General features: G+C 46.1%; 1 protein-coding gene across 1 annotated transcript in view; it reads right to left on the bottom strand.

Annotated features, from left to right (window-relative positions):
* Positions 1-9,592: 9,592 nt before the first annotated feature.
* The window catches only part of dpyda.1 (dihydropyrimidine dehydrogenase a, tandem duplicate 1), a gene marked incomplete in the record, with an annotated part of 173,820 nt that continues 171,651 nt past the window's right edge, over positions 9,593-11,761 (bottom strand). The window contains 1 exon segment of the mRNA XM_062520871.1: positions 9,593-10,810. Coding sequence (XP_062376855.1) covers positions 10,643-10,810 — 168 coding nt within the window.

The following is an 11,761-nucleotide window of genomic DNA, read 5'->3' as shown; positions in this document are numbered from 1 at the left end:
TCTCTCTCTCTCTCTCTCTCTATCTCTCTCTCTCTCTCTCTCTCTCTGTTTTCCTCACAAGGATACCAAAGATGGCGCTGAGGTAATTCTCTCTGGCCACTGGCTCTTCAAAGGCAGAGCGGATCTGGGCAAGGGTGGCCGTCCTTTGTGTGATAACAAAAGGGACCAACCTTTTCTCGGCTGAAAATAACTTCCAGGGCTCGAGACAATTATACTGATGGACGGAGGAACCACCACCACCACAATCACCACCACTTCCCCCCCCCTCGAACCTCCCACGTTCACCCCCACACTCTCCAGCGCCCGGAACCTCATGAGTGGATGGAGGTATGAAGGGAAGTGAACACACAGACACACACACACACACACACACACACACACACACACACACACACACAAACACACACACACAAACACACCCTCACTCACTCACTCACTCACATACACTTGTTCGCAGTCACTTGCTTCTCTGTAAATGACAAAACAAATGAGATCCATAAAATGTCCAGCTTTCTAACCATTTTGAGAACGCAATGAAGAACGCAAATAGAAAAGTAGATAAATGGGATATAATGAAAGCAGAGGCGAATACGCTGCATTGTTATTTCAGCTCGAGTTGTCCTGACTGTGTGCAGAAGGTGTTTCTTTCTTCAGTATAGTAATGGATATTGTAATTCTCGGGAATTTCATCAACTGTTGACTCTTGAGCGCAACCCAGCGTAAATGCTGTCAAGGACTTCCTGTGAGTCTCCCCCCGCCGCTCGCTTTCCCGTCGTTCTCTCCTCGTCCATCTCCTGACCATCAGAGCACTTTGGTTTCCTCTATTCATTTCACTGCACAGAGAGGAGGACTCTGCACAAATAAACCCTCCACGTTGACCCCCCCTGTCACTGGTAATGACGAGGGGCCCCCAGGTCAACACTCCACCCCTACACCCCCCCCCCCCACCCCGCTCCACCCCTCCACCCCTCCGCCATCATCACTCCTTCACCGCTGCGCCACAACACCCTCCAGAAATCAATGCTAGAGAGTGAGAGAGAGAGAGAGAGAGAAAAGAGAGGGGTGTTGTTTTGTTGGGCTCTCTCATATACACAATCATCATGCCGAAATGAGACGTTAAAATCAGCATATTGAGTCAAAAGCAAGTAGATGCCCATTTGAATGAATGTTGGGAGCTAGCTCTCTTTATGTTTCAGATGCAATTAATCAGTCCATTGTTCAGATTAGGAACTACAAAAAAAAAAAAAAGCAAACTGCAACTCAATCACAGTGAAATCAACTCCCACACATTGCGCTTTTCTTGGACAGACCTATAATATCGTATTAAATAACCAGGCTTGAAGGTGCCCTTTGTTGTTCCAAACAGTAGAGAAATGAAGATATCATTGCTCTGCCTGGTTTGTGTGTATACAGATGGGCTGCCTCTCTGGGCTTTTTTCCCTCCTCCTTCGGTGACAGACTCTGTTATTTTCCTGCTAGCTGACAGCCTTTGATTCCATCACCAGGCCCTCTCTGCAGGGCTGCATGTGTTGTGATATTATTAAAGATGCCCGCCACAGACGGAGAATGCAAATACATGCAGTAATGTAATAGATAGCATCATGCATCATTGAGTAGAGCAGAGAGAGAGAGAGAGAGAGGGTGTGTGTGTGTGTGTGTATGTGTGTGAAAGAGAGAGAGACAGAGAGAGAAACGAAAAGAGAAGAGAGACAAACACATGCCCGGCCAGCCAGTGGTCCTCGGCAGGAATTTGCATGTTATCAGACACAGAGTATCTCAATCAAAATGTCACACTCTGCCTGTAGACACTGTCTCTGCTTTATGCTTGCATGGCGCAATCCGCAAGACTATTTCTTTTTTAATGCCAGGCTATTTCTATATTCGTGGGTTTATTTATCTGTTTCGTTTAAATGTCAAAATAACCATATAAATGCATGTTAAGAAAGTAGAGTTTCTTTTCTTTTTTTTAAAGTTTCATTGTTGTTAATTGAAAGAAATACAGGGAGAGAAAAAAACAAACAGAAATGAGGAAAGAAAGAGCGGGGAGAGGAAAAAGAGGAGAAAGAAAAGGAAATAAAGTGAAAGAATACCAAAATATTGATAGAAAAAAAAAAGGCTTCAATTCCCATTTGAGCGCCACATACTTAGCACCCTCTCCAAATAGCCACAGCCTTGCTCATTACCACCGAGTGTGAAAACACTTCTGTTCTCTGGGATGAAATTATACATTTGATTTCCCACTTTTCATCATGACATTTTTCTGTGGAGGCCCGAAAAATCAAGGTAACAGTTTACAGTGAATGCTAAGCGACTGGTGGCAATCTGTGAATCTGTGCAATGCATGAGAGAAAGGGAGGGGAGGGGGAGGGGGATGGGGGGCAGAGAAAAGCTTTTATTTTTCTATCCCTCCACAATTCCCTCTTGTGTCACACCATCTCCTCACTAGCCTGCCCGCCTGCCTGCCTCTCACTCTCTCCCATGGACTCGGAGAGTGAAGCGCCCTCTGTTGGCTGACACTGAAAAGCCTTAGGAGTGCGTGGGCCTGGCTCCTGTACAGCAGCCGGATCTGGAACGGACCTGGCACAGTTCTGCCGTGGACTTTCCGGTCAATTCCATTGTTTTACAGTTTTAAAGAAAGACAGAAGGAAAGATGAGAGCAAGGTTGTAAATCTCATTTCCACCTCATTTTTATTTACTTACTTAAGAGTTTTTTCCTTGTCACACTGTACCCTTTTGGAAAGTTCCTTTAGTGTTAGTTAGATATAGTGGAGAAAGTGTGATTTTATATTTGTGCATCCTCCTATTCCTATACTGCACATGATGCTGACTCTTAGTCACTCACTCTACCTGATTAAAGATCCAACACCGGCACACTATACTATAATCAGAGGTGGAAAACTCCAGCTTCAGTGAGTAAAAGACCTACAGTACCACATACAGTATCTGTGCCAACCATTCACTTAAACCAGCTGATTCTAATTAGCACAACTCTTCAGCTACAGTAGGTAGAGCAGCTAATTGAAGAGATCATCTGTGCTAAATGCACAGGTACAGAACCAATACATGGTACTCACTGAAGCTGGAGTTTTCCCACCTCTGACTATAATGACTATAGGACTCGGACTGGAGAGCGGATCTGATCTGTGATCAGTTTGGCAGCATCGGCAGTGACCCAGTTCTAGGCCACCGTGGGCAAATGCCAGCCTGTCCTCACCTCTCAGGCTCTGGGTGGCAGATTGGGCTCTAACGCCACTTCCCCTGAGTGACCTTTGAGTCTGATCCGCCGTGAGGAAAAAAGCCAATATGCTGAAAACACCAGAGCCTAACTATCCTCTGAGGTAAGACACACACACACACACACACACACACACACACACACACACACACACATTACACATGCGTGCGTACAACACTACCAAAAACTTTGCATGAAAAACCTGCACTATGTATGGGTCAAAGGAATATGTGTGCAAACCGCTAATGAAGTTTCTCTGAGGATTAGTTTTTTTCTGTTCAGCTTTTTTGCCTTTAAAAACATGACATTTGACATTATTTGTTTTTAATAAACACCAATGTCTGACACAATGTTCTGATGAAAAGGTCAACATTATTATACTCTTATGGTGTATGTGTGAGTGTATGTGTGACAGACAGAAGGTCATAGAGGTGTATTTATGCATGGGAATTGGACTGAGGTGAAGTGATGCTCGGTGCATTTTAAAAGTGCTTCTTAAAGATGGCCAAAATCTCATCGTAAAAGCCCATTATTTGCAATCACGTGGTCTGAGACAAAGAAGAAGACCAACGCGAGGTCAGTTCAGGAGGGTCCTGTCCTGTCCTGGAAATAACAAGACCCTGCTTATTAAAAAAGATGAACAAAAAAAAAAACACTTTAAGAAGATTATTAAAGAATATCACACAACACGTCTGACGATTTTTAATGACTTGGAAAGAATTGCAATAGGATGGATCCTTTATTAACCCTACGCATGGTAGTTTGCATCCATATCAGTGACTGACTCATGTTTGGCATCCATGGTAGCATCCATATCAGTACACTAGGGTAGAGGTGACTGACTCGTGTTTGGCATCCAGCTTATACTGTAGCTCATGTTTTATAAAAAAGCATGTTGTAAAAATGGCACTTGTAGGAAACACACGTTCTTCAGTTTTTGTTTTTTTCAGTTCAGCGTTCAGATTTTCAAAGGCATCTCTCTCTACATCTCTCCCTCTTTCTGTCTGTTTCTTCCTCTCTCTCTTTCTGTCTATCTCTTCCTCTCTCTCTCTCTCTGTCTCTCTCTTCCCCCTCTCTGTAGAAACTGTCCCCTCTCAGAGCCAAATGAAAAGGAGACATGGAGGGCAGAACAGTGGAAGCAGCCAAACTTTTCCAATTGACAATTACCCCGGGCCACCCCATCTCTCCCTCTCCTTTACCCCACCCTCCCCCTCCTCTTCCCCTCTTTCTCTCCCTCTCTCTCTCTCTCTCTCTTTCCTTCTTGCTTTCTTTTCTTTTGACAGGGAGGGGAGATGGATTCTCTTCACACAGGCATGCACACTAGAAAATCAAATTGATTATTACACACTAGAGTGGATCCTCTATTACTATACATGTTCCAGGGAGCGTGTCCTCTTTGAAGCGTTGCGCCGAATGCTTTCTCTCACCCCCTTCCAACCCCCCAACCCACCCTCCCTTCCCCGCATCCTCCAGCTCTGTCTGCCCCTGCCGACACTTCTGAAACGCAAAGATGAGTACAGTGCCACGGCGAGGAAAAAAGAGAAAAGGGGGAGCGACAGGAGAGAGAGAGAGAGAGAAAAAGAGAGGGAGAAGAGCTCACAATGCATGCATGTCAACTCCTATTCCTGGCTCAACGACGGAGGAGCGGAGACGGGTCTGAACGAACGGCTCCAACAATAACACCGCGTGCCGTGCGCATCACGACGCGCTCGGCGGAAAAACTTCACATTCAGAGGAATGTGGAAATAAATAAAACGAGAGGCCAGGAGGACAGAGATAGCTGGGGCCTGCCCCCTCTCTGTCTTCGCAGCGTTCTATCAGTAATTTCATTTCTCACCCTCCCCCGTTTCTGCTCTCCATGTTTGTCAAGCTGAAGACAATGACAGCCCCCTGGCAACAATCTGGTGGCTGAGAATGAAGGGCTTTCGGCCTCAAACTCTCACAGGGACCAACAAAAAAAAGAAAAAAAAAACAGAGCGCAGGAGAGATTGAAAGAGTGAGAGAAAAGAAAGAGAAAGGTATGAAAAAAGAGGGCAACAAAAACAAAGTGAAGAAAGAGAGTCAGAAAGAGAAAGAGGGACAGGAATGAAAGAAGGATGAGAGGAAATGAATGAAGGGTGTATAGGATGGATGAAACAAGAGGGGGACTGACACAGAGAGACAAGCGACAAACCAAGTTTCTCCTCCACTCTGCTCAGCCCATTAAAGCTCCCAGCGCTGTGTGCACACAACTCCCCCTTTCTCTCCCCCCCTCTCACCTTCTCCCCTCCGCCCATCTATCCATCATTCTGGCCTGGCAGCCCCTAACGTCAGACACAACGATTTCTCAGCGGCCCTCTTCCCCAGCGCCGGGCAGACAGGCCCGAGATCTAGTATCGAGCGGAGCGTTTTGGGAGCGGGGCTTGAAAACAAACACGGCGCTATGAGCTAATGCCTGTGTTCATTACAGCGACCTGATGAATGGCAGGCCTCCTCCAAAAGTTCCAATGTCTCACCTGGGACGCGCCGCCATCGCCGGCCATCACTCCGGCCAAAGTGCTGCTCCAGCAAAAGTGGTGACAGAAGGTAGCGGGAGAGAAGACAGGAGAGGAGGGGGCGTGGGGTGGGGTGGGTGATGGGGCGGTGTGTGTGTGTGTGTGTGTGTGTGTGTGTGTGTGTGTGTGTGTGTGTGTTTGTGTTTGTGTTTGTGTGTGAGAGAGAGAGAGAGAGACAGAGAGAGGGAGAGAGATAGAGGGAGAGAGAGAGATAGACAGAGAGAGAGAGAGAGTGATTATGTGCCTCGTGGTGGAGGGGGATGTCAGGTGGGGGGTGGGGGGGGGATTAGAATCCGAACCATAAAGGGTTTGTTGCCATGGCGACATGGTAGCAGCAGCGGCGGTACGGCAATAAAAAAAAAAGAAAATGCCGTTCGGTTGGAATCAAATGGAATGAGTTTGGTGGAACTTTGTGTGTGTGTGTGCGGGGGCTAATAGCGTGTGCACATCCACCCCCCCCCCCCCCTTTAGGTTGAAAACAACATGGCTGGGTTCACCAAGGTCAGCGCGCCCGGTGCACTCTCCCGGCGTCCTTTCAAGTGCTCCACGCACTGCTGTCGAAATTATCATGCAATCAACAGTCACACACAGTGCAAAGGACTAAAATCTACCCCCACCCCCCACCCCCCATACCCATCCCTCCATCCATGATGCGGGATTTCTTAGCCGCAAATCCCGACAAATTGTCTGAGACGGTTGGGCCACCTTTACAAAATCCCACTTTAACCCTTGTTAATGTAGCCGGCGCGCGGCAGAGGAGCTGCAGGCGAAGGCTGAGTGTGGGTCCACTCCGCGGCCACAGCACTCTCCCTCCGCTCCAAATTAGCACTTTCAGCTCATGCCAAAAACAAGACCACACGCTTCACAACTCGACGGAGGCACTTTCCCGTTCTTTTTTTTTTTTTTTTTTAAACCAGGAACTCGTTTGAACCGGTGTCTAAGCCTCCACCCCTTCATCATTAAAGTCCATATGCCCCGATAATGGATGACTTTGGCAGATAAGGAGAGATCCATTTCTTTGGTAAAAGAAAAAGACAGCCTATTATCAGCCACAAGTTTCCTCATTAAAAATTGGACTTTGACGCGTACAAATGAACAAAAATAATGCAAAAAAAAAAAATACAAAATGGTGGGAAGACTTGCAAGCAACTTAGGGTCAGCAGCACTTCGGTGAACCTTTCGCTTCACTCATTTACAGCCCATCTGAATTCTGCTTAACCTCAGGATTCAGCTGCAAGCTACACTAGGGGTGTGTGTGTGTGGGGGGGGGGGGGGGGCATTCATTTTCTTTTTCAATGCAGTTCCCTGCTACATTTTCCATAACATTTTTTTTCCCCCGGTGCATATGTGATCCATGCTTATTTCCAATGCAGCACTTGTTGGCGGTTTATCTTCAAGGTCTACACATGACAGCCTGCAGTGGTGCCCCAGGATCTGCTCCATTCTCACAGCACATCCTGGAGTGCTCACTTCTCAACTCTCAATCAATCCAGGTGCCTCAGTCCACAATCCCATGCATAGCGCGCACACAGGCACAGGCGCACACACACACACACACACACACACACACACACAGAGACAGACACATAGACACACAGACACACAGACCCACGTATTAATCAGGATCAAGTCAGAGTTGGTTCCATCTGAATACTTCCTGCATTCATTTTAACGAGCTCAGAAGGCGACCCTCCCGTTAAAACAGGTGAAGCTCGCTGTGGAAAATAGGAAAATAACTTCTCGTCAGGTCGCCTGCCCACATCGCCGCAGCGACGGCTCGCAAGCACACCAGCCACACCTCCGCGCCGCCATGTGCCACCGACCGTGTCGGGGGGGGGGGGGGGGGGGGGCGAACACTGGCGCTGGCCCCGGGTTCACGTCGCCACTCCAAAGATTGATGCCATGTTGATTTTTAATGATGTGCTGCGGCGGCGGCGCCGCCATGAAGGCAGATGCAGAGGCCGAGGCCGGGGGCTCGAGGAGCCTCCACCTGAAGCGTCGCTAAATGTCATTCTAATTATCTCGCCGTCCAGTGAATGAGCGAGTAAACATTTACACTAACCCGTGGCCCCCAGAAGCCTAAAGCGCCACCAGGGAGAAGGCTGCTCTATGCCCCTGCCATTCATCTTAGGTGCCGCCGGCTTCTCCTCGTCCCAGTGCTTAAAAATTCAACCTTGACTCCCCCCGATGTACTGTCTACTCTCAGTCGAATAATCAGTTAGTGCTTGTCATGTTGTTATTATTATTTGGTAGGACCTGTTTGGGTGGCAGAGGATCCAGTGAAATCTGTGAGAATCTGTGAGATTCTGTTTTTTGCTTTTCCGCATCCATAGTGTAATAATAGTATCTGAATTAATGATGTTGATTCCTGATTGGTTGACCTCTGACATGTGATTTATGACACATATAGCAAAGGTTATTATGTGGGATGTAGTGTAGTTTCAATGCAGTACAGTATATTATACAACAGAAAAGAATGCAGTGATATGGCATGATGTATATCCAGCCAGAAATAGTAATAGTTAATAGGCAATGGAGTACTGTACTGTACTGTGCCCCTCTGGTGCTCTACAGTTTAGGGACGTTAATGGTTAAAAATCGAAATCCGAGACAATACTCACACATAAACTGTAATGATAACAACATGAAGAACGATATCGTTTGGGATCACTTTCAGAGCGATTTCGAGAACAATAAAAATCGAATAGCCAATCAGAACCCATCACGTTTTAGCCATCACATTCATTAACACAAGGAGAAACTTTGTTTATCGTTGGTGAGTGTGGACGCTTTTTATCATTTATGGTTACAGTTATCGTTCTTGATTTGAACGGTCCTTTAATAAGACTGTATGGCTATTCAGTTAAAGCATGCCTACATGTCAGTCATAATGGCTTTTAAAACGTTTGCCTTTGGGCAGCTCCCTCTACATCTTAACAGGTGATCACAGGAATAGTATGGTATGTAGTCACCTGGGATAAGTTAGAAATCAAAACGTTTTGCTCCATTTTCCTACAGTTTCCTGACTGAAGGACTTGCTTTGTCGCAAAAATGTGCAACAGGGTTGTAAGGTAGTTTCCTCTCGTTTGATAAGTGTGCCAGACGTGCTATCCTATCAGCACTGACGTGTATACAACACCTGAAAAGGCAGTGAACACAGCATATCCACCTAAAGTCATTTGAAGATGAAAATAAATTAAACTTATATTTACATTGATTTTATCAGACTCAGAATACATTTCAGAAAGAAAGTAAACAATGGCCTTCTCAGTGTGTTTTCTCCGTCTTGAACATAACCCTGGTTGACGAAATCACAAGATAGCCATTCAGTAGTCTTCAGGCTGTGTTGTTTTGTCAGAGTTAAGCAGTTGCATTATGCATGCACCTCATACAAACACAGATATCAAAACCAAAACAATATCAGGGTGGATACATTTTTTATTTATTGTTTTTATCAGTACCAGTTAATACATTTTCATTTTATGTCTGGGAGCAATTATAGTTAATAAGAACACGGTTATTGACAAAGATTGCTTGGACCCATTTTATATAGTGTCTCCTTGATGATATTTCTTCAGACTAAAATAACACTGTGGGTTGTCATTGCATACAATATACCACTGGCAGCGACATACCATCCATATACACCACGGACACGTGTCCTGGCCCTGAGTGATGGTGGTTAATGCTCTCACTCAGGGCCAGGGACACGTGTCCGTGGTGTATTATTGAGACAAATGGTCTGTGCTGCCAGTGGTATATTGTTGCACAGTGAAACCACATAGTCTTCATATCTATGTCTGGAAGAAATATCATCAGGAGACCTTTTCTAAACTCGTCTCCTAGTATAGTGCACCGTGATTATTACTTATGGGCCAACACGCAAGGAATTAACCAAAATCGTTACGGAAATCTGAACAAAACGACGACAACAACAACAACAAAAGGGTTTCGATCGCTTACACATAACAGGTATTACTAATGGCTAGCAATGGATTACAATTTGAATCACCTAACGCACATAACGTAAAGAAAAAAAAAAGCCCAGCAGCACCGTAGATCTCTGAGGAGAGATTGAGACATAAAACAGCTCCAGCTGCTCCAGGAAAATGGACCAGGGTTGGACAATGAAGGCACGCGACGTTCGAGGGCCGAGGAGGGAACACCCCATTCATCTCCCTTCATTACCTCTCCTTGTCCCGCGGATTATTTCCCCGGCCAACATAATGTCTCGTTTTACTGCGCTGGAGGTTTGTGTGTGTGTGTGTGTGTGTGGCTGTGTGGACGGACTGCCAATGCAACACTTGTTAGGGACATGTTGTATTTGGTTCTGACATCGGCCTCCCAACCAGCATCAGCATAAACATCCATTACTCAACCTCCCCTCTTCTCATTGTCATTTTAACCAGGGATGAAGGTGGGGGGGGGGGGGGATGTGTGTGTGTGTGTGTGTGTGTGTATGTGTGTATTGTGTGTGTGTGTGGGGGGGGGGGGCATGGATGGACGACATATCGCCCTGCTATTGTTTGAGAATAATGCAACTATTTGTGCCTGCATGATTATTTCTGGATAATTGGCTTGGGAGTATAAGGCAATTATTTCTCCAAACTAATTATTTAGCTTTTCTTCTCTGCTGTGTGCGAGTGTGTGCGTGTTTTTTCAAACACATAATAAAGGTAATTTTTCACATTGCAATTATGAAGAAGAATCAATGTTTTGATGTAGACGCTCTGTCACGTTTCTATATTTCTCTTTTGTTTTGTTTTGTGTATTTATTGCTCTACTCTCTTTACATCGCAAGAGAACCTCTCTCCCTCTCTCTATCTCTCTCTCACGCTCTCTCTCTCCCTCTCTCCCTCTCTCTCTCGCTCTCTCAGTGCACGGATACGACAGCGGGGAGGCCTCGCTTTGGTACGTAAGGCGTTGTCCTGGCAACCATGCTGATGCAGTCGATGATGGGGCAGACGCTCAGACACAGAGTGCAGCCCGTGCAGCTGTCTGCCACGACTGGGAGGTGGGTCTCCGGGTCAAACGTAATAGCCTGCAGAGGAACACAGACAAACACCAGAAATTAAAAAAAAAAAGAACCGAGAGGAAACAAAGTCGATCAGACTAGGAACATTGTGGATAAATGCTTCAACAAACAACAACAACAACAACAACAACAAAACAAGCACAAAAGAAAAAAAACAGGTGTGTCCCTGTGCAACCTGTCCAAGCATTCCACTGTACTGTGTTCTCCGGATTAGATGTTTTCGGACACGGAGTAACAGCAGCCGTGTCCTTGAAATGACAGTGTTTAAGCCGACGTTACCTCAACCCCCCCCCTAGGTCCTCCTCTTGATGATATATCATCAGTAAATAACAACTTACACCAAAGTAGCGCCAGTGGCACATGAAGCAGTGCCTTAACCCATCGTCCTCTTATACTTGACCTATCAGCACTCTAGTCTTTCAATCTTTTTCCCGTCGTGCTGTTTTAGTGGTGAAATATTATGCATGTGTACAGCAATTTCCTGCATATAAGCCGCATTGTGTATAAGCCGCAGGACAGTGTTTTACGCAAGTTAAAAGAAACAAAACCAAATTAACACCATATTAACTGCCCCCCTGTATTAACCTCATATCTGAAGAAATGTAGCAAAATCTATGTATAAGCCGCGGCTAATAGTCGGGAAATTACGGTAATTGGGCTTGCTCACTTCCTCACTCTCCACCTCAAGCTGGTGTGTGGTGAGTGAGCGTTCTGGCGCGTAATGGCTGCCGTACGTCACTCAGGTGGCTGCTACACATTGGTGGCGGTTGGTGGCGGTTAGTGAGGTCCCCCCCCCCCCACCCCCCCCCCCCCCCCTCCCTTTACCGTGAGGCATGTTGAGTGTCAAAAAAAAAAGCGCTGTATAACTGTAACTGCTTGTTGTTATGCGAAAGATCAGCAGACACATGCCTCTAGAGGGGGGGAGGAAAAGAGAATAAAACTATCACAGCTGTCCAC

Source organism: Sardina pilchardus, chromosome 19 (assembly GCF_963854185.1).
Source record: "Sardina pilchardus chromosome 19, fSarPil1.1, whole genome shotgun sequence".
Classification (NCBI taxonomy): Eukaryota; Metazoa; Chordata; class Actinopteri; order Clupeiformes; family Clupeidae; genus Sardina; species Sardina pilchardus.
The sequence above is the reverse complement of the archived record's forward strand: the minus strand, read 5'-3'. Positions and strand labels throughout refer to the sequence as shown.